The sequence below is a fragment of the Haemorhous mexicanus genome, chromosome 13 (assembly GCF_027477595.1).
Source record: "Haemorhous mexicanus isolate bHaeMex1 chromosome 13, bHaeMex1.pri, whole genome shotgun sequence".
In the NCBI taxonomy this organism is placed as follows: Eukaryota; Metazoa; Chordata; class Aves; order Passeriformes; family Fringillidae; genus Haemorhous; species Haemorhous mexicanus.
Window position 1 is genome coordinate 19,680,329 of NC_082353.1, and position 17,857 is coordinate 19,698,185.

At 47.5% G+C, this 17,857-nt stretch overlaps 3 protein-coding genes across 4 annotated transcripts in view; all 3 read right to left on the bottom strand.

The window, feature by feature from the left end:
• Positions 1–553: 553 nt before the first annotated feature.
• On the bottom strand, positions 554–6,373 carry SELENOS (selenoprotein S). Its single transcript, XM_059858650.1, has 6 exons — positions 6,222–6,373; positions 5,957–6,091; positions 4,387–4,493; positions 3,458–3,547; positions 3,292–3,367; positions 554–1,378 (listed from the first exon to the last, which is right to left on the bottom strand). The coding sequence occupies exons 1-6, from the start codon at positions 6,301–6,303 to the stop codon at positions 1,299–1,301; spliced, it is 570 nt and encodes a 189-aa protein (XP_059714633.1). The 5' UTR covers positions 6,304–6,373; the 3' UTR covers positions 554–1,298.
• Positions 6,374–6,587: 214 nt separating this feature from the next.
• SNRPA1 (small nuclear ribonucleoprotein polypeptide A') lies at positions 6,588–12,959 on the bottom strand. The gene is made up of 9 exons (XM_059858649.1): positions 12,786–12,959; positions 11,903–12,050; positions 11,329–11,407; positions 10,929–10,975; positions 10,131–10,233; positions 9,406–9,485; positions 8,210–8,285; positions 7,749–7,842; positions 6,588–6,777 (listed from the first exon to the last, which is right to left on the bottom strand). The coding sequence occupies exons 1-9, from the start codon at positions 12,865–12,867 to the stop codon at positions 6,719–6,721; spliced, it is 768 nt and encodes a 255-aa protein (XP_059714632.1). The 5' UTR covers positions 12,868–12,959; the 3' UTR covers positions 6,588–6,718.
• A 3,131-nt stretch (positions 12,960–16,090) lies between these two features.
• PCSK6 (proprotein convertase subtilisin/kexin type 6) overlaps positions 16,091–17,857 on the bottom strand; it is a 33,680-nt gene continuing 31,913 nt past the window's right edge. For both annotated transcript variants that reach the window (XM_059858652.1, XM_059858651.1), the window contains one exon: positions 16,091–17,765. In XM_059858652.1, coding sequence (XP_059714635.1) covers positions 17,668–17,765 — 98 coding nt within the window. In that variant the 3' untranslated portion in view covers positions 16,091–17,667. The remainder of the gene's footprint in view (positions 17,766–17,857) is intronic.

Here is a 17,857-nt window from a genome sequence, read left to right on the forward strand (position 1 = left end):
AATATCAACATGCATATAAACAGTATATTCAAAGCTGACACTCATATCTATTGACAGGTACAAATATTCCAAGAGTAAATACTCAGTAACAAGTGCTCAGAAAGCCCTAAGCACTCAGTTACCACTGCTCCCTACCTCAATGCCCACAGAGCAGCACCTGGACACAGGGACACTTGTCCTGTGCCAACAGGAATTATTTCACTCCTTTCCACAGACAACCTGGATTTTATTTGTCTGTTGCATTTCAGAGAGAAAATCAAGGGGATGGGATGCTTGGAAAGTTTGGTTATGATGACCAGTTGTTTTCTGTCCTCAGTGCTGGACACACACCAGAAGGATGAACACCACACACTCCTTGCACCCCTCACTTGCCATGTGACACTGCCACTGGCCAGAGCCCTCCCCAGCACACACCAGCCTCAGCTTTGGTGCTGCACAAGCTGCAGCAGGGTCACTTCATCTCCCACCTTGCTTTTTACACATTTATTACACTAGAACAAATGTCTTCTATAAAAAAGATGGGGTAGAAAACCACAAGATTGCAAATACTAGATTTATGATGTTTGCAATTATATTTAATATTAATAGTGTATTGTTTTTACAAAGCAGTTGAAATAAAAAAAAAAGAAAAAAGGGAAAAAAAAAGGAATAGCAAGAACCCCCTGTCTGCTGTCTAGCATCAGTAATCCTCACTGGTTTGTTTACCATTTATAAGGAAAACATCATTCATGCTGGCTTGTCACAGAGACTCTTCTGCAGTAACTGGTCTTTGGTGCAAATCCGTGGCATTTGTCAGATCACCTGTGCTTTTTCTGGAAGTCCCTCTACCTAAATTCAAGGTGTCTGCCAATGATAATATCCTTCCTCTCTAAATGACTGTGTTTAGCTGGAAGGTAAATCTGGTAACATGTCTGAGGATGGTAAATATCCTCATCTTACTGAGGTAACGTGAGCATAGATAATGAAATTTGCCAGAAATCCCAGATCTCACAATCCCAGGTGATTCACCTTGGCTGGAGACTACACTCCCTCTCTACAGAAGAGTGATAATGAACTGATTATGCTGAAATTGTTTCTCTCTTTGCCCCCTCTAAAAGGATCAGCTATTTTTCTGGTTTAGGATCAGCCAATGCGTTACAATTTGGAAACGGTGTAAATCAAACAAACAAAAAACTGTTTTAAGTTAACAAGTGCACTAAGCCAGCCCCAAAGGAGTGCCTGTGACAGGCCAGCTGCAGGCAGTGGGACAGGGGTGGGATCAAGCCTGCTAGTGCCAGGGGACACTAGGGATGTTAGCCTCATCCACCTGCTGACGGGCCCCGCCGGCCGGGCCTCCAGGAGCACGTCCCTCCTCCTTCTCCAGACAGGGGGTTATAGCCTAGAACACACAGGAGAAATCCACTTAATATTCATCCTCCACAGCCCTTCACCAACACACAAGGAACACCAAAAATAGATCTCATAATATTTACACCTTGCTCATACTTCACACACGCAGCATTTTAGGGAAAATGAAAGCACAGAAAACATCCAGACTTGAGAGGGTTTCTTTCTTTAAAAGCCATTGCTAAACACTTGTGTTTTAATTTGATCAATTTGGATTAAATTAAATTGAAATGAATTACCATTTAATTTTTCTAAGTCTGCACTAAAGCTGCAGTGCTGCTCTGCAGGATAAACAGAGCAGCAACAGCAGCTCCTAGAGTAAACTCTGCAGAGTGTATCTGTTCTGCAAGAGCCTCAACAGTCAGGGACTTAACACAATCCTTTATTCCAGTCCTGCAAGGAATACTCTGAAGGTCAAAAGGTAAATCCACTCATTAACACTGCAAAGTATTTTTTTAGAGCATTTGAAAGGCAAGCATAGGCAGTAAGGCAAATACACTTTAGCTGAACATCCTAATGCTGTAACCATGGGAAACTTCACGTCAGGAGAACACACTCAGAAAATTACAACTTGGCAAACATCTTCAATTTGTTCTGCACAAACCTAAGAACCCAAATCCTAGCAGCACTGCTAACTTCAAAGCAACCTGCTCCACTGAAACTCCCAGCATCACCTTCATCTTTGAAATTTGTTTTTCTCATATCAGCCAAGTTTTGCTTTCTAGCTTAATTGAGCAGCTGAGCAGCACAGATGGTTCTTTCACTTCATGCTGATCTACCTCAGGAGAAGATCTGAGACCTCTAATTCTGTAATGGGTTACTTAAGCAAGGACTTTGCTGAGGATTAAACTAGGACAGGTAGCAGCTGGAAGGGTGCCCACACCCAGCTGCCCTGATCCTGCCTCTCCCCAGGGAGGTAAATATCCCATGACAGAGATACCAAAGATAGCTGACAGCATCAGACATCATACCCTCATAAGATGAACCAATCTATTTGATTCCTTCAAATGCCAGGAAAAATACTCAAAGCAGAAATCCCAGCACTGCACTGTTGTTCAGGTTTAGTATATTTAATCAAGAATAAACAGGTCTCATACAACTAATCAAGTCACTAAGCACTGCACCCTAAGTGGGCTTCCTTTTCAGCCTGATTGAGGCTGTCTGGATGATCCACTCCACCACAGAAAACTGTCATTAAAATACTCCCAAATTAGCACCTGCAGCTATGGCAAGGGCTCTTGGGCTGAGAGGAGAGGAAGCAGACTGCCTGCATGGCCAGTGAGCCTGGCATGGGCAATGTGAGGCCATGGAAAACACTTCATCCATCAAGATGGTTCCAGCAGGTGACTTAGTTTAACAGTGAGACCTTCTGGTGCTTTGTGAGAGTTGGTAAGATTTTATACATCCACAAGATTTGTATTTCAATAGGTCAGCTCTGTGGTATATGAAAAATAAGGTCACATTTTACATAATAATTTCTTTCATCATCTGAATCTGCATAATACAAAGTAAAATACCCTCTTCCTGCATTCAGTCAGTACTACAGGTGCTTTAAAGGCAGACCAGATACTAAATTATCGAACTTACAAAATAATGGGGGAAGGATCCCAGAACTACTGTAAGAATCTGTAATTCTGAGGGACAAAAATCTCAGTAAATTATACCAAAGCATATTTACAAAAAAACCTGACACATTCTTTTCCCAGGGAAAAGCACTCCCAAAACTTCCTGCCAGCTTTTGTACAAAGGACAGAGCAGACCAGCTGATCATAGATAAAGAGCTTGTTTGTAAGGAAGGTTTTGTTTCTTCCTTGAAAAAGACAAGAAGTATGTACAGAGTCCATAGACACAGCTGGAAAAATGCCCTGTCCCAAGCTCAGAGTGTCTGAAGGATTCCATACTCACCACCTCCTCTCAAAGGCTTCTTGTTTGGTTTAGATTTCGGGACTGCTGAGGCAGAGGCACCAGATTCTACTTCTTGCTGTTCAGAAAAGCAAAAAGTTACTCAATAGGAACTTCAGCTCCCTGAATGACAGGAACACAACTGTGACCTGATTAGCATGGCTGTTACCTGATTCAGTTTCAGGTTTCCTTTGTAGCTCTTTCCTTCCTGCATGCTCTCCCACATCGCGATCTTCTGCCGTCGCCGCTCCTCCTCCAGCTACAGAACAAACCCAGGACACAGATTTAATCTTAACTTTAATCTTAAAACTCAGATTTCAGAGCCAACAGAATCCCCAGAAACAGCTACAACAGACTCATCAAACTGTATTTATCTGATGCACCATCTCTGAGATTATGGGAGAATTTACTCCTTTTATACAGCCACATCTCTCCCCCTCCTCAGGATGTACTGACTGAGCCTCCAGCTTCTTTTGGCCACCTGATGCTTTAAAAGATTTTGAAGGTAAAACAGAACCAAGTGGCAAGTTTAAACCCAGAGTCTGTGAAAAGTACTAAGTCAAGAATATTGCAGTAATTTAATGCACAACGTGGGGTTCTACAGAAGAAAGAAAGGACTTTTCCTTTGTTTTTAATGCAAACATTACTTGAAGCATCAGCTACAAACTGAGGTCTGAGTGTGTGACTGCAGAAGCAAAACCAGAAGAGGTAGGATGATGATCAGTTATTACTATGCTGATCACACCCATTTTCTGCACTGCCCCACTCAGCAATTTTGCTATTCCTCGTGATCTCAAACTGTAATACAGACCCTTAAACTGCAGCAATGCTAAGCCACATTTCTAACACTTCTATTTGCCTTTCAGAGCAGAAAACACACATGTGCCATGGGACAGTTAATTTAAAAGCCAGCAAAACCCCTCCAGCCATTCACTGCACCCACAACAAAGCTCCTGCAGGTTCAGATTTACCTGTGAAAAAATGAACACCAGGCCCACAGCGACCTGGCCCACAATTTCAATTTGCTGCTGTCTTTTACAGCAACAAAGTGTTTAATGACAGATTTATGAGAAAAAGAAAGAAATGCTCTCTGGTTACCTGTCTTTGCTTTTCTTTGTATTTTTCTGCTTGTGCATTCAACTCCTCTTGCATCCTGAGGCGAGCTGCTGCCAAAGCTTCCTGCCTTCTTACCACCACATCAGGCTCTAGGAAACCAGGAAAGAGTTTGCAAAGCTACTCAAAGTAAATCCTAGATGGTCTCCTCAAAGAATTGTAATAAGGAATGGCTCACATCTCTCCCTGCAGCTGTTTTGCAGAAAATCACAGCTCAAGTTCAGTTTCCAGCTAATCTTTCATAATAATTTATAATGCTGAATTAAACTTCAACATGTTTTACTGTTTTAAATCAATTACTTCAACAGGATTTTAATAAGGACAAAAGGGTACCTAACCATAAAATTTAAACCTCACACTTCAAGGACACTTCCTTCTATTTCTGAAGGATTTGTTAGATACAAATTAATTCAGAAATATCACTCAGGCTTTGCAGGGACCATTTTTACCCAGAGAACTTCTTTTACGCAGAAGGATGAGGCAACCAGCCCACATTCACTCCTACTCCTTCTGGCAAAGGGTCCTGCTGGTGTCAGTGCAGCAGTGGATTTAACGCCCTCCATCAGCAGAGAAATCACTTACAAACATGACACACATCTCAAGAGACACCTGGAGGTCTCAGAAAATCCACACTGAGTCACCACTGCTCTTCATGAGTGACCTGTGAAGGTCAAAAGGAAAATTATATCCCCCAAAAAAGGCAAATGTTGCCGTTTTCTTCCAGCAGCTGAAGCATCTCCCCATTTGTTTGCCTCATTTTTTGCTATGATCCAGTGATGAATATGAAAAGGAAATGTCAGTACTTTCAAAAATTTCATTTTACAGGCAGTTTGGGCAATTAAATAGCCATTTAATTATCATCACAAAAGAACAGCAGGAGGATAAGAGCACACAAATAAGATTTTACTGTGGGGCCAATGTGCCCAAGGGATCAGTGCCAAGCACTCATAGATTTGGCAGGTCCACGAGCACAGCCTGTGCTTTTCAGCAGGATGGTGACTGTGTGAGATTTACAACCTGTGCCACACTCCCAAAGATAACACAGACTGTCACACCCCAAACGTACACAGTCCTGCCAGAACAGGAACTGGGAAAGAGTAACTGGAAGGGGTGATGAGTATCAATGAAAAGTGAATATTTACAGAAGTATTTTCTCCAGGATTTAGATTTGGGTGTTTTGGCTTTGTTCGGAAAGTCTAGAAGTAATTTGGTAGCTGGCCACAGGTGCTGCTAGCCTCCATCCCCTCAGCTGCTGCCCACCGAGGAGCAGATACCCCAGAGTGACGTCCCACTCCTTCACTCCCAAGCACGTTCCTTTGGGACACAGCTTTTCCTTCAGAGCCTTTTACGAACACTCCCCTCGGCCCAGCCTTTCCCGGTGATCTCCTCACTCGCAGATCTGTGGGCTCAAAGGTGACCCCGAGCACCGCTCACCATTAAACCCCTCACACCGGGTCCCTTCGGGCTGTCACCGCCTCCCGACCCCGGCGCGGATCCGAGCGGCCTCAGCCAGGGGGCCGGGCCCGCAGGGGCCCCGACACCGCTCTGCACTCACCCTCCGCCGCCTCAGCCGCTCCGGGCCGGCCGCTCGACCGCGCCGCCAGCCCGCGGGACACCTTCTGCACGAGGAGGTACACGGCGACGGCGGCCAGCAGCAGGTACCAGCCATAGCTGGACAGCACCGAGCCCACTGCCAGGAGACAGGCCGGGGGTGAGCGCGGGCCGCGCGGCACGGGGCCCACCCGGGCGGGGGAGCGGCGCCGGCTCCGCGCCTGGGCCCCGCCGCGCCCCGCCCTCACCCCCGGCCCGCGGCCCCTCACCCGTGTGCTGCAGCGCCTCCAGGCCGCCCCGGCCAAGCGCCGGCCCGGGCGCCGCCGCGGCACCGCCGTCTCCGAAATCCATCGCCCGCCGCCACCGCCTCACGTCCGGGCCCGCCCCGCTCCACCAATCACCGCCCCGTCCGCCGCCGCCTCACATCCGGGCCCGCCCCGCTCCGCCAATCACCGCCCTGTCCGCCGCCGCCGCCAGGAAGCGCCGCGCCGCCACTGGCAGAACGCCAGGAGAGACGTTTGGCAGCCCCGACCAATGAGAGAAGGGGGTGGGAGAAAGGCAGCCAATCAGGGTGCGCCGAAACGCCTTCCGTCCCGTCCTGTCCCGCCCGGGAAGCGGATGCCGCACCACCAGGAGAAAAAGGGACCGTTCGTTTATTGAACAGCGAAATCCGCGAGAACGGGGGCGGTGGGCCCCGCCGGGGTCACCGGCACGGCCCGGGACGGGAAAGGGCTCCTGGGGGGACCGGAGCGCGGCACGGCCCGGGCTACGATCCGTTTGGCACTGTGTCCTCTTCCATTTCTTCTTCACCGTCCTCCGATGGGCCTGAAAGGACACGTCAGAGTTTTAGGGCAGCTGCTGCAGACGTTGCTGTTCCTTTTCCCACCCCTCTGCAGAAGAGTAATAACGTTGACGTTTAAAAACTCTACAGACAGGAAAACCAGGGAGCCCTGGTGTACAGAAAACTGGTGCTATGGCCGGCCTGCAGCTGAGATCCATCTCTGCAGAGCTCCCAGACTCACTGCTGTACCCACACCTGAGGCACTGATGCTCTGCAGAGGTCCAGAGAGACTCTAATTCATCTAATTTTGTTAAATTGATGCCTCAGTTTTAGCTTTTATATTTTTCATATTCTGTGCTGCTTTAGTCTGTGCTTCTGAGCTTCACATGAGGGTTGGTGAGCTCTCTTCACAGAGCAGGGAGACAAAACAATTCCTGCTCTAGCTGGGCACTAAGGACAAACAATCCAAATCTCAGCCCAGGAGCACAAACCCCGTGGGCTGGAGAGAGAAAAACAAGCAGGGTGGGAGTGCCTGGGCTAAAGCTGGGCTGGGACAATGAACTGCAAGGTGCAAATGGAGCAGAGCTGATCCCAGGGAGAGACCCTGTGCCCGGCCGTGCATTTTGGGGCCATTTTGGGTCATCTTGGGTGCAGCCCTGGCTGGGCTCTTGTGCTGCCCAAGGTGGATCCATTGAGGCCTCCTAATAAATCCCTACTTTATTCTTTATCTCTGTCCAGCCTCTGCTCTAGGTCAGCCTTCACAAAGCACAAAATAACTGGGATGAACTTTGAAGTCATCCAATGCAGCAAAGCCCCTTGTTTGGCACCTGGCTCTGCAGGGAGTGCAGGGGACAGCCCGGAGCTGCCCCCAAGGCCAGGCATATCACAGAGCCAGGGATGTGCTGCACAGATGACAAACTCACACTCTGCCCACCCTACAGAGCTCACATGCAGCATCAGGAGGTGAGGAAAAGAGCTGGGCTGTGTTTAAGGAAGAGCAGAAGCAGAGAGTGACCTGGTTTGCGCTCCCTGCCGGGGATCTGTCCCGCCTGCAGCAGCCCCTTCAGCCGCTCCACCTCCGCCAGCGTCGAGGCGTTCGCTATGGCAGTCTGGGAACAGAGAGCTCAGTCAGTCCTCACACAGCCTGGGCAGCCTGCTCACAGCCAGCACACAACCCAGACTTCTACCAGCTAAGGCACACCGAACACTTTGGAAAGTGCTACTGAATTCAGGTTCTAGAAAATTCTACAAATGACAAATCGTTACCTCCCCCTCCATTGGAAGAACTCTAAGCTCAGGTTGACATTTCATTGAAGTTTTCAAAATACAGATAGGTCAGGAGAAAACTTACAGGAAAAGACCCTAAACCAGAGCCAGAACACGCTGATCTATTTGTCTGAACAGCACAAAGAAAACTTTTGTTCAATTTGGATCCATGACAGCTTTTCTCCTCCACTTTTCTCCTGACATATTTACCTTAATTGCCTCCACGTCCCCTGGGGAGGGCCCAGTTTTCTTTTTGTCTGTTGGCAGACCAGCCCCTGGATTGAAGCTTCAAAAGGAAGAAAAAAGACCTGTTACACTTTTTGAAGAGTAGCTGCTTCTCTTGAATTGAAATGCTTCCAAACTAGGTTTGAAAGCATTTCATTCCATCAAGTGTAGTATCTTATCTTTGTTAACAAACTGATACAGTGAAGAATTGCCTCCTTCAGAAACACCAGCATCTTGTCCTCACTGTCCCACTCCCCCCACCTTTTCATCTGCTCCGAGGCAGAACTTAACTTTATTCATCAGGCAGTTGACAAAAGCTCTTCAATTTGGATGTTGTTGAACACTCAGCTGCTCTGCTGCCATTACAAAAGCAGGGTGGATAAATAAAGAGTAACTGAAAATAGGGTTTCTGTTCCCATGTGTCAAATGTGGAATTACAGCAGCCTAAAGTAAAGCCTACGTTAAACTGGAATTCATCTTAACAGTCAAAAGAAAAAGGTTATCTGCTGTTGCTGCTTTAAGGAGATCACCTGACCTGAATCCCTTTCCACTCACAAATTCGAGCTCAAATCCATCTGTTATAGGTTTAAATGCTAAATAAATTCAAGACATTTTCTATTTAACCATGAATTTGGAAATGCTGTGATCTGAAATCTTATTACCAAATTCGTTGATCAAAACATATGACGTACCACTTAACAATTAAACTAAATAAACATATACTGTAATAGCTTAAATAAAGATTTTCATTTGTATTTCATCTCCTAACTACAGCAGATTTTGCAGTTTATTCCCAAAATAAATACATAATTATTTATTTTGGGAAATAAGCAAAAGAATTTGGCCAAACAAAACCAATCATCTAGGAGAAAAATCCCACCAACCACAAATTAAATGATGGCCACCTCTCTGCAGTTAAATAACAAAAATAAAATTAAGGTTTCCTGCTTGTTGCCTTCAGTGACTCCACCCTGACCAAGTTAACACTTTCAGAAGTACTTCTGAGATGTATTCACCAACATCCAAAACTCGGGGTGCTTGGACAAGGCACTTGTGGCTCCCAAAGCTTTTGAGGCATCCTGCCAGCAGCTGATATTTCAGTTTTCTGCCTGATACTGCACACAAAGAAAGTGGTGTTTCTGAAGGAGGATGCCAGTGTAAATTTGTTTGTTTTATCTTACGTTTTTGCTCTCCTGGCAATATCCTTTGCAAGCTGTGCACCCCGTTTGCCCTTGAACATTTTCTCTGCCTCCTGTCGCTCCTACAGCGATACCACACACACACACACAAAGTTAATTTGAGAACATCACAGTTTGCAAAGCTTCTGTCTTGGCCAAGAAAGACACTTTGGCTCATCCTCATCAGTGAAATTGGTACATGGAGATCAGAGGTAAGAACAAGCAGATAAACATTGCCCAAATACTCAGAGATTTATCAACCTCATGCTCTTAATTTTAAGAGCTCTTTCCCACACTCATCCCCCACCCAGTGGTGTTTGCTCATTTCTTTCTCTAGAGCTGTCTCCTACCAACACCAGAGGGACAGGAAAGAGTAACACTCAACAAAGGCACTAGAACTTAATTATTAACATAACTAAACAGATTATATCCTTAACAGAATGAAACCATAAAAGAAAACAATGAGAGCGTTGTTGAGCCACTTACAGAATTTCAATAAAATTTACAACTATGGCTGTTAGTCGTGAATTTTCAAGAATGCAAAAAAACCCCAGAAAACCCAAAACCACAAACACCAAAAACAAAACAACCCCAAAAACAAACAAACAAACAAAAAGCAAACAAAAAAACCCCCAAACAACTAACACCCCCCCACAAAAGACCAATTAAAAAAAAAAAAAAACAACCAAAAAACCCCAAACATTTAAATCAAAAGCAAGCGGACTTACTTTGAGCTTCACTTTTTGAAAATCCAGCACTCTGACCTGGGGAACTTTATGAATTAGATATAATCTGTAATGTTTCTTATTTGTTACAGGATTCCTTAGAACACTGTGAAGTAAATAAAGGTTACAAAATATTTTAAAATGCACTTGTATTGAAATATATTAATATACTTGAAATGCATCATGTACTTCCTGCTGTAACAGACAACAAATAACACCATGAAATAAGCCTAGTGAGTGCTTTGATATTAAGGAAACTATTGTAAAAGCTTGCACTTTAGCAATTCAGTAGATTTAACTGAAGGATGACACAAAGAACAACCTCAAAATAATCATAATACTCCCTCCAAAAAAGTAACTGAAATGTCACTTTTCTCTCTGGACACTGATCAACTGAAAAATCACAGGACAAACTGTGTTTCTTTCTTTCCCTCATACCAAATGTAGTATTACTGAAAAGTCCTTGTTTACATGTATTTTAAATTATTTTTTATCAACAGATTAAACCTTTTGGTTTTAGGTTTTTGAAGGTTAAGTTCACTTCAGCACTTGTGTACTGGTTTCTAGAGCTGTTAGATCTCATTAACCCAACAGTCTGTCACAGATATAAAACCTCAGACATTAATTACCAGATCCGCATGAAGAGCAGAGCAAACACTGTTTATCAATTCAATTTTCAGACATAAAGGATCTGTCACAGCTCATAAAAAGTAGAACATTCCTGACCAAAGCAAAGGACTAGGCCAGCAGCAGAGCTTAAACACCAGATAAAGAGCAGCTTTTCTTTTTGGGGTTACGTACCTCAGGTAAGTCAGGGATTTAATAGTTGATAATGGATCCAGTTCACCCTGGGTAAAGGGAGCACAGCAAGAAATTTTAAGGCCATTTAGCAAAAAAATCAAATATATGAAAACAAAGTTTCTGAACTCATATCTATTTTAGAGATTAATTAAATTACTGCAATTATTTTAATAGGAAAACCACTAAGCTTTGTGACTGCTGCTTCACTGCATGATGCAAATCGTGTTCATTAAAGCATGTACACAATTAACTACTGCCAAAACTGCAGGATATTACTCTAAAGGGAAAGAACCAACTATTACCAAAAGGATATGGCACTACTCTCAGAAAAATGGTTAATTAGAGGGATGAAAACCACAAATTTTCAGCTTGTTTAGCTTTATCCTGCATGACAGCTTACCAGTTCAGCAATGTTGTTGTTGGTGAGAATGAGCTCTGTGAGGCTGGGCAGAGCCTGCTCCAGGTTCTCACCAATCCGACTGAAGAACAACAAAAACAAAGGTTTCATTTAGGGCAGAAATTAGCAATGCTGGAAATACACAGAGTAACACAGAGGATCTCCCTGTGAACAACCCAGGGTGACACTGGCAGAAGTTTGGGTGAGCATCCAAAACACTTTTCTAATAAAGCTGGCAATAAATCACTGCAAGAATATTAGGAGCAAGATGAGACTGAAATCCATCCCCTTGCAGGAATCCCTTTTTTCTTGTCTTTATGGAGATGATTACTGAAATCCAAAGATGTGGCCAGATCCCAAACTCTGCATCTCACTGTCCTGGCTGAGAAACAAACACTGACTTTTGCACTGAATCAGGAAGGAAACTGAAAGAGGGCTCACACAGTGCTCAGTGCTGATTTTACTGCCTGAAACAAACACTCCTGCCCCTGCCCAGCACTGAAAGACACACACCCCTCTCTCCCAAGAGCATTTTCCTCTGCCCAAGGTCCCAGAAGGCCAAAGCAGAGCCCCTTACCAAATCCTGTTGTTGTTCATGAGGAGCGTTTTCAGCCTCCGCAGCAGGGGGAACCCATCCAGCTTGCGGATCTCGTTGTCAGAGAAATCGATGGCATCAAACTGGTCCAGAGTGGCCCCCAAGTTCTCAATGACTGGGATTTTATAGCCTGGAGAGGGAGTGCAGGGCAGGGATTAGATGGTGCCCACAGAGCAGAGCAAAGCACAACAGAGTGTGTGGGGGCAAATCGGGATGGACTGGGAATGCTGATAAGGCTCAGACAAAACACCTCGGGATCGACTCTGTTCCACACAGCTCCCAGACCAAACCCTCCCCCTCAAACCCAACAGCCCTCATGGCTTTTGGAATCCTTCTTCCTCCCCCTCAGCAAAACACCAGGTCCCTGCCTGGACGTGTCCCCCGAGCCAAACCCACCTTTCCAGCACATCCCTCGTGCTGAGGCACATCCCACCACCACAGCACATTCCTCCCACATTTCCCCAGTTTCCCCTTCCTGAGGGTTGGTACGAGACGATCTTTAGGTTCCTTCCATCCTAAACCGTTCTACCACTCTGTGATTCACCTCTCACATGCCCCGCAGGTTCCGAAGCCACTGGACCCTCTTTAATCGCTCTTCATTCCCGGCCCCCGGTCACTGCAGCCCCTCCAACAACATCCCCGACCTGCTCCGGCAGCTCCGGCCACGGCAGGCGCCAGGCCCCATTGGGAGATCCACCATGGACCCTCCAAACCCCATCACAGCATCTCCTCCGGGACCCAACACTGTCCCACCACCAGGCTCCATCACTGACCGCCCCACCACATACACCCCACACACCCGGGCCTCAGCCCTCCGCCCTCGCCTTCCCAGCACAGCCCCTCACGCCCCGCGGGGCCCGCGCACCGCGCAGGTCGAGCTCTCGGTCGCGGACGGCATTGGTGTACTGTGCCGCCTGCTCGATCAGCTCCGCCGTGAGCTTCACCATCGCGACACACGGCGACAATCGGCGACAAACCGGGACACACGGTCACACACCGCGCCAGGCCGCCCCGCGCCGCCGCAGGAGAGCGCGCCGAGCGCCGAGCACGCGCAGGCCGGGCAGGCGAGCGCCGAGACAGCGAACGGCAGAGACCGCCCCTTCCCGCCCCGTACCGGCGTTCCCCTTCTCCTCCGGGACTGATATAGCCCCAACACGCCATCTCTGCGTTCCGCTTCTCCTCAGGGACTGACACAGCCCCCAGCACCCCATCCCTGCGTTCCCCTTCTCCTCAGGGGAGATACAGCCCCAACACTCCATCCCTGCGTTCCCCTCTTCCCAGGCCAGCTCGCAGCCCCAGCCTGAGCCATGGCTCACAAGCCCAGGAGGGTCTTGGCTTTGCTGTCAGCACAGGTGCCCCCAGATGTCCCCTCCTACCTTGTGGTGTTTCCAGGCGCAGAATTATCTGCAGAAATGCAGGCAGAGCAGGAACCTGCTTCACGCCATGGCTGGAGGCTTCCCTTCAGACAGAGCCGTGCTCGAGCACTTGCTGCTCCCCAGGGCACTTTCAGCTCTCAGTGCTTTCCATGCCTCCCAGCAGCAGGTCAGCCTTTGCTCCTGGACATTGTGTTGCCCATAAGCACCTTCCCCCTGCAGCTTTTGGGGCAGTTTCTCCACCACTTCCATGTGCATTCCTGGGCTGAGATGCTGTGATGGGCTGGGAACACCCCACAGGCTGCAGCACCACACACACCCTTTATCTGTGAGACAAAACGTGCTTGCAAATGTCACTACACCCCCCTAACCAGCTTTGGGAATTTGGGGAACAGCAAGGAAGGGCTGGGAGTAGCTCTGGGGGAGCTGAGGTGGCTCTGGCTGCTGTGTCTGGCCAGGAGCTCCCTGCTCTGAGGCTGGGGCACTGCCTGGCACCACTGGAAGGGCTCAGCTGGAGGGTGAGCCACACTGCAGGTGACTGGACTGATAGTGACGTGTAAAGGGACATCCCCAGACCTCCAAAACCTGCTGAATGTCACCATTGCTCCTGGGGAAATCCTTCCCAGGCCTTCAGGGCCTGCAGAGCAGGACGAGGAAGGATGATTTCTGTCTGTGCTGCTATCGAGGGAAGGATTTTTTTTGTGAGCCATGACATTTCTGTGAACCCAGAGGATGTGATAACAGGCTAAACACTGCTGCCACGCTTGGCACTGTCTGGCATGGCTCGTGCTTTTCTTTTGGGAGCTTCTCAGGGCATCACCCCAGGCACGACACCCGCCTGTCCCCAGGACTGCAGCGTCAGAGCTGGCCCTGCCAGGGATCAGCTGGGCTCAGGCAGCTCCTGTGCTTCCTACTGGGAAAACTCCCTCACCAAAGCTGTATGGGAAAGCACAGAGTCAGGTTTTTATAACAGCTGCATTTGTTTTATAACATAGGAGGGAGCAAGAACAAGAGGGAGCTGTCACAAGGAAAAACCCAAGAATTAGCAGTGCTGTTGTATGTGACTCAGGCATCATGCAGCGTTAAAGACAACAGAGACTTTAGTCATTTGAGGCAGTTCTTACAAGGAGACTCTTTCCAGCCTCCTGGAAAGCAGGTCCTGCCTCTGACAAGGCCAAATAAAGCATGGACCTGTCTCCCTTAGCACAATACATCTGTTTGCCTCAGCTCTGCAGCCACAATAGAATTGTAATTGCGAGCAGATGGATTTTGGGTCTCAGACGCTGCACACAAGCTCTCCACAGTCCTTTCTTTGCAATGGAAACTCAAAGCAATGATTTTTAAGATCTGTGCTCCCCACCTGCCAACTGCACAATGGCAGATGGCCGTGGCTGCAGCCCCACGGCCAAACTGCAAACGAGGAGTCAGGCTGTGCTATGATTTTCCAGAAAACAGCTATTACAAATTTGGCTTTGGTGCCAAGAGACAACAGAGAAATGAGCTTTAATAAATTGCCTAAATATGCATTTATCTGGAAGACACAGCCACTTTGATCCTCTGAGCATACCAGTCAGACTTTAATAGCTCCAAGCAAGTATTGCAACAGCTTGGAGAAATAATCTGAATTTTATTACTTTACAAGAATGATTTCTGAGGGAAACGCTGGAAGCTGATGTTGTTGCATGAATTCAATGTGCAGAATTTGTTTTTCTTTCCCTGGCAGGCTGGAAGGCAGCAGAAAGCAGGATAGAACTGGGACTGCTGGGGACTGGTCATCTTAAATTGCATTGCCTTCCCCAGTGTGTATTTTAAGTTATGTCAAGATGTAAGAGTAAGCATTTTCCTTTCTTTGTAGCATTTCAGTAAATCTAAATATACCAGGGAGCAGTATTTAGAGGCAGGCTGCTGTGAGCCAGAGAACTGGAAGGCTGGCACAGTAGTCCTGATCCACAACTCCCATTTTCTCACTAATACAGCAGGAGAAAGGAAGTTTGGTATTTCCAAGCAAAGGGGCAGAAGCCAGGAGTGTGTCACCCCAGTTCTGACCTCTGGTTTGGCCTGAGACTGGAAGGGAAATCCTGCAGCAAAAGGAATCGCTGTATGTGATTAATTCACATTTATCATCTGATGAATGTGAAGACCAGCAAAGTGCAGGAGCCCAGAGCTGCACATCTCTGAGAAAGCATCTTCCCTGTGGGAAGGCTCCATTCTTTTCTTTTTTTCCCCACTTAAAAAGCTCAGTTCCAGATATCTAGGCACTACCCTGGGCACTTGGCCCATGGTTGTTGCAAAACCAACACAACAAACAAAGGATTCCACAGCTCCCTCCATGCCCAACCACACCAGCAGCTCCTCTCCTTCCCAGATGGCCAACAGAGAACAGTGGCCCCGTGCTGGGGACTGCAGTGGGGAACTGGGGGGCTCAGGATGCTCCTTGTATGAGTGGGAAAGGGGAGCAAGTCCTTCTGCCAGCTCATCCAGGATCCCCCACACTGGAGAATTCACCCACCCATGCCCCAGCACAGCTCCAAACCCCAGTGAGATGGCCCTGGGTGCACCAGCCCAGCCTGGCACAGGGCAGGTATTCAGGATTTGAGTTTCTTCTCAAGGTTAAAGACCTTTACAGCAACAATAGTGAGGTTTTTGCAGATGCAGGTCATCTGTTCCTGAGCATTTCTCCCCCAGGTGCTCTGAGCTGAGCAGGAGCACCAGCCAGGGGAGCTGCTTTGTCCAGCAAAGTAAGGACGTGCAGTGCCTCCAGTCAGGGCTGCATGAATTTGGAAAAAGCACAGAATCATTTGTCAGGGGAGATCAATAGTTTATTAACTTAAAGATCAGTTCACCAAAGCTCTGTCTTTCCTTGGATTTGGTCCAGGCAGGTGAGGGCTGGAGACAGTGTGGCTTTCCCCTCCTCACCTGGCTGAGGTGAGCTCTTGTGGGCAAGCCCAGGCAGGGCAGGTGTCGTTGCAGCCAAAACCAAGCAGGGATTATCCCAGCTCCGTGTGGAACTGGTGACAATTCGTACTGGGAATTTCACTGGAGAAAGGTTTAACTCATTAAAACTATTAACAATGAAAATCAGAACATGCAGCGTAGGAAAGAGTGTTTACATATGTCTGGTGCAAAGAGTGGCTTTGCAGGGTCAGAGAGGAGAAAAGGAGAAGGAATAAGACACAAAAAGATACCCCACTCCCATATAAAAAATAGTCCACAGAGAAAAAAACCAAGGATTGTATAAGTTATTTTTTAAAAATCTGTAAAACAACATAGCCAAGGATATTTTAAACACAATTATATAAACACCACATGACTTACTATTAAGAGAGAGCATGAAAAGGTTTGTTTCGGGGAGGGGTTTTGTAGAATTAAGTTTCCTGGCTGGATCCCTGGAATGTCTCATTTGGGAAATAGATGCCCAAGAAAAATCACTGCCATGAACAGGAGGATTTTGTGAGAAAGAGAGAGAGGGGTGTACCCAGCAAAACAGGGGGAGGATCGTAACGCAAAATGCCAAGAAAGATTAATTGGGACAACATCTCGTTTGGAGGAAAGATTTAGCTTGTTCCAGAACTGACTTGATCAGCAATGTACAAGCAGTCCCAGGAGGGAAATGCATTTCGTGGTAAGGCTGGTCTGTGTGGACAACCCGCCCAAAACCCTACAAACTCCTTGTAGGCACACACACGGGTTTTGCCTGGCTGCAGTTACCTGCAGGGCAAAGCCCTGCTGGGCTGACACACCTGCAGAGCCACGTGGGGCAGCTCTGGCTTTGGTCCTCACACCTCCAGTTATTGCCACGGCCAGAGGGAAGCGGTGACCGACGGAATCCGAACAGGAGTGCCGGAGTGGGCTGTGGGCCATGCTCCGGAGCCACCTGGTTCATCGTTTACCTATGTACAGAGCACGGGCTGGCAGTGCAGGGTTAGATCAGCTGGACCTGGCACGAGAGGGCACCAAAAGTGAGCCAGAATGGGCTCTGTCCTCGCAGGTGTGTGAAGTCCTGCCTCCCTCGTGGCGAGGGCTCCCGCCGGCCGCTCGGAGCGGGCGGATCAGTAGGATTTCTGCGAAGAACCAAGTGTGTGTACATGGATTGTGCACTGGTCCCTGCTCACCAGGAGTGTTTGAGAGTGTTAATATCACCACTTGTCTGCTGCTTCCAGGCCTTGATCACTCAGGGTACGCTCCAATCTCTGCTTAACATATTGCTATAGAAACGCGCCGACAGTGATATTAAAGCTATCAAACTTACGAGCGAATGCTTGACAGCACCATGTAAACTCTCCCAAAGCTGAAAAAATAAACTTTTGTCCTAAACATTTGGCAAAACTGGGCTGGCAGTCAGTGGAAGTCCTGGATGGATGCAGCCGCTGAACTTTACCCGGCCATAAGACACGTCTGACAGCAGAACTGCACAAACAGCTTCTTTTCACAGAGCTTGTTTGATTTCACCATCTCACAGAAAGTCTTGTCAGCTGGGAGGCCAGAGTGAGGAACAAGAGAAAATGAGAGCAGATTAACATTTTAAATAAACAAACATTGCACATAACAGGCGCAGCAACTGTGC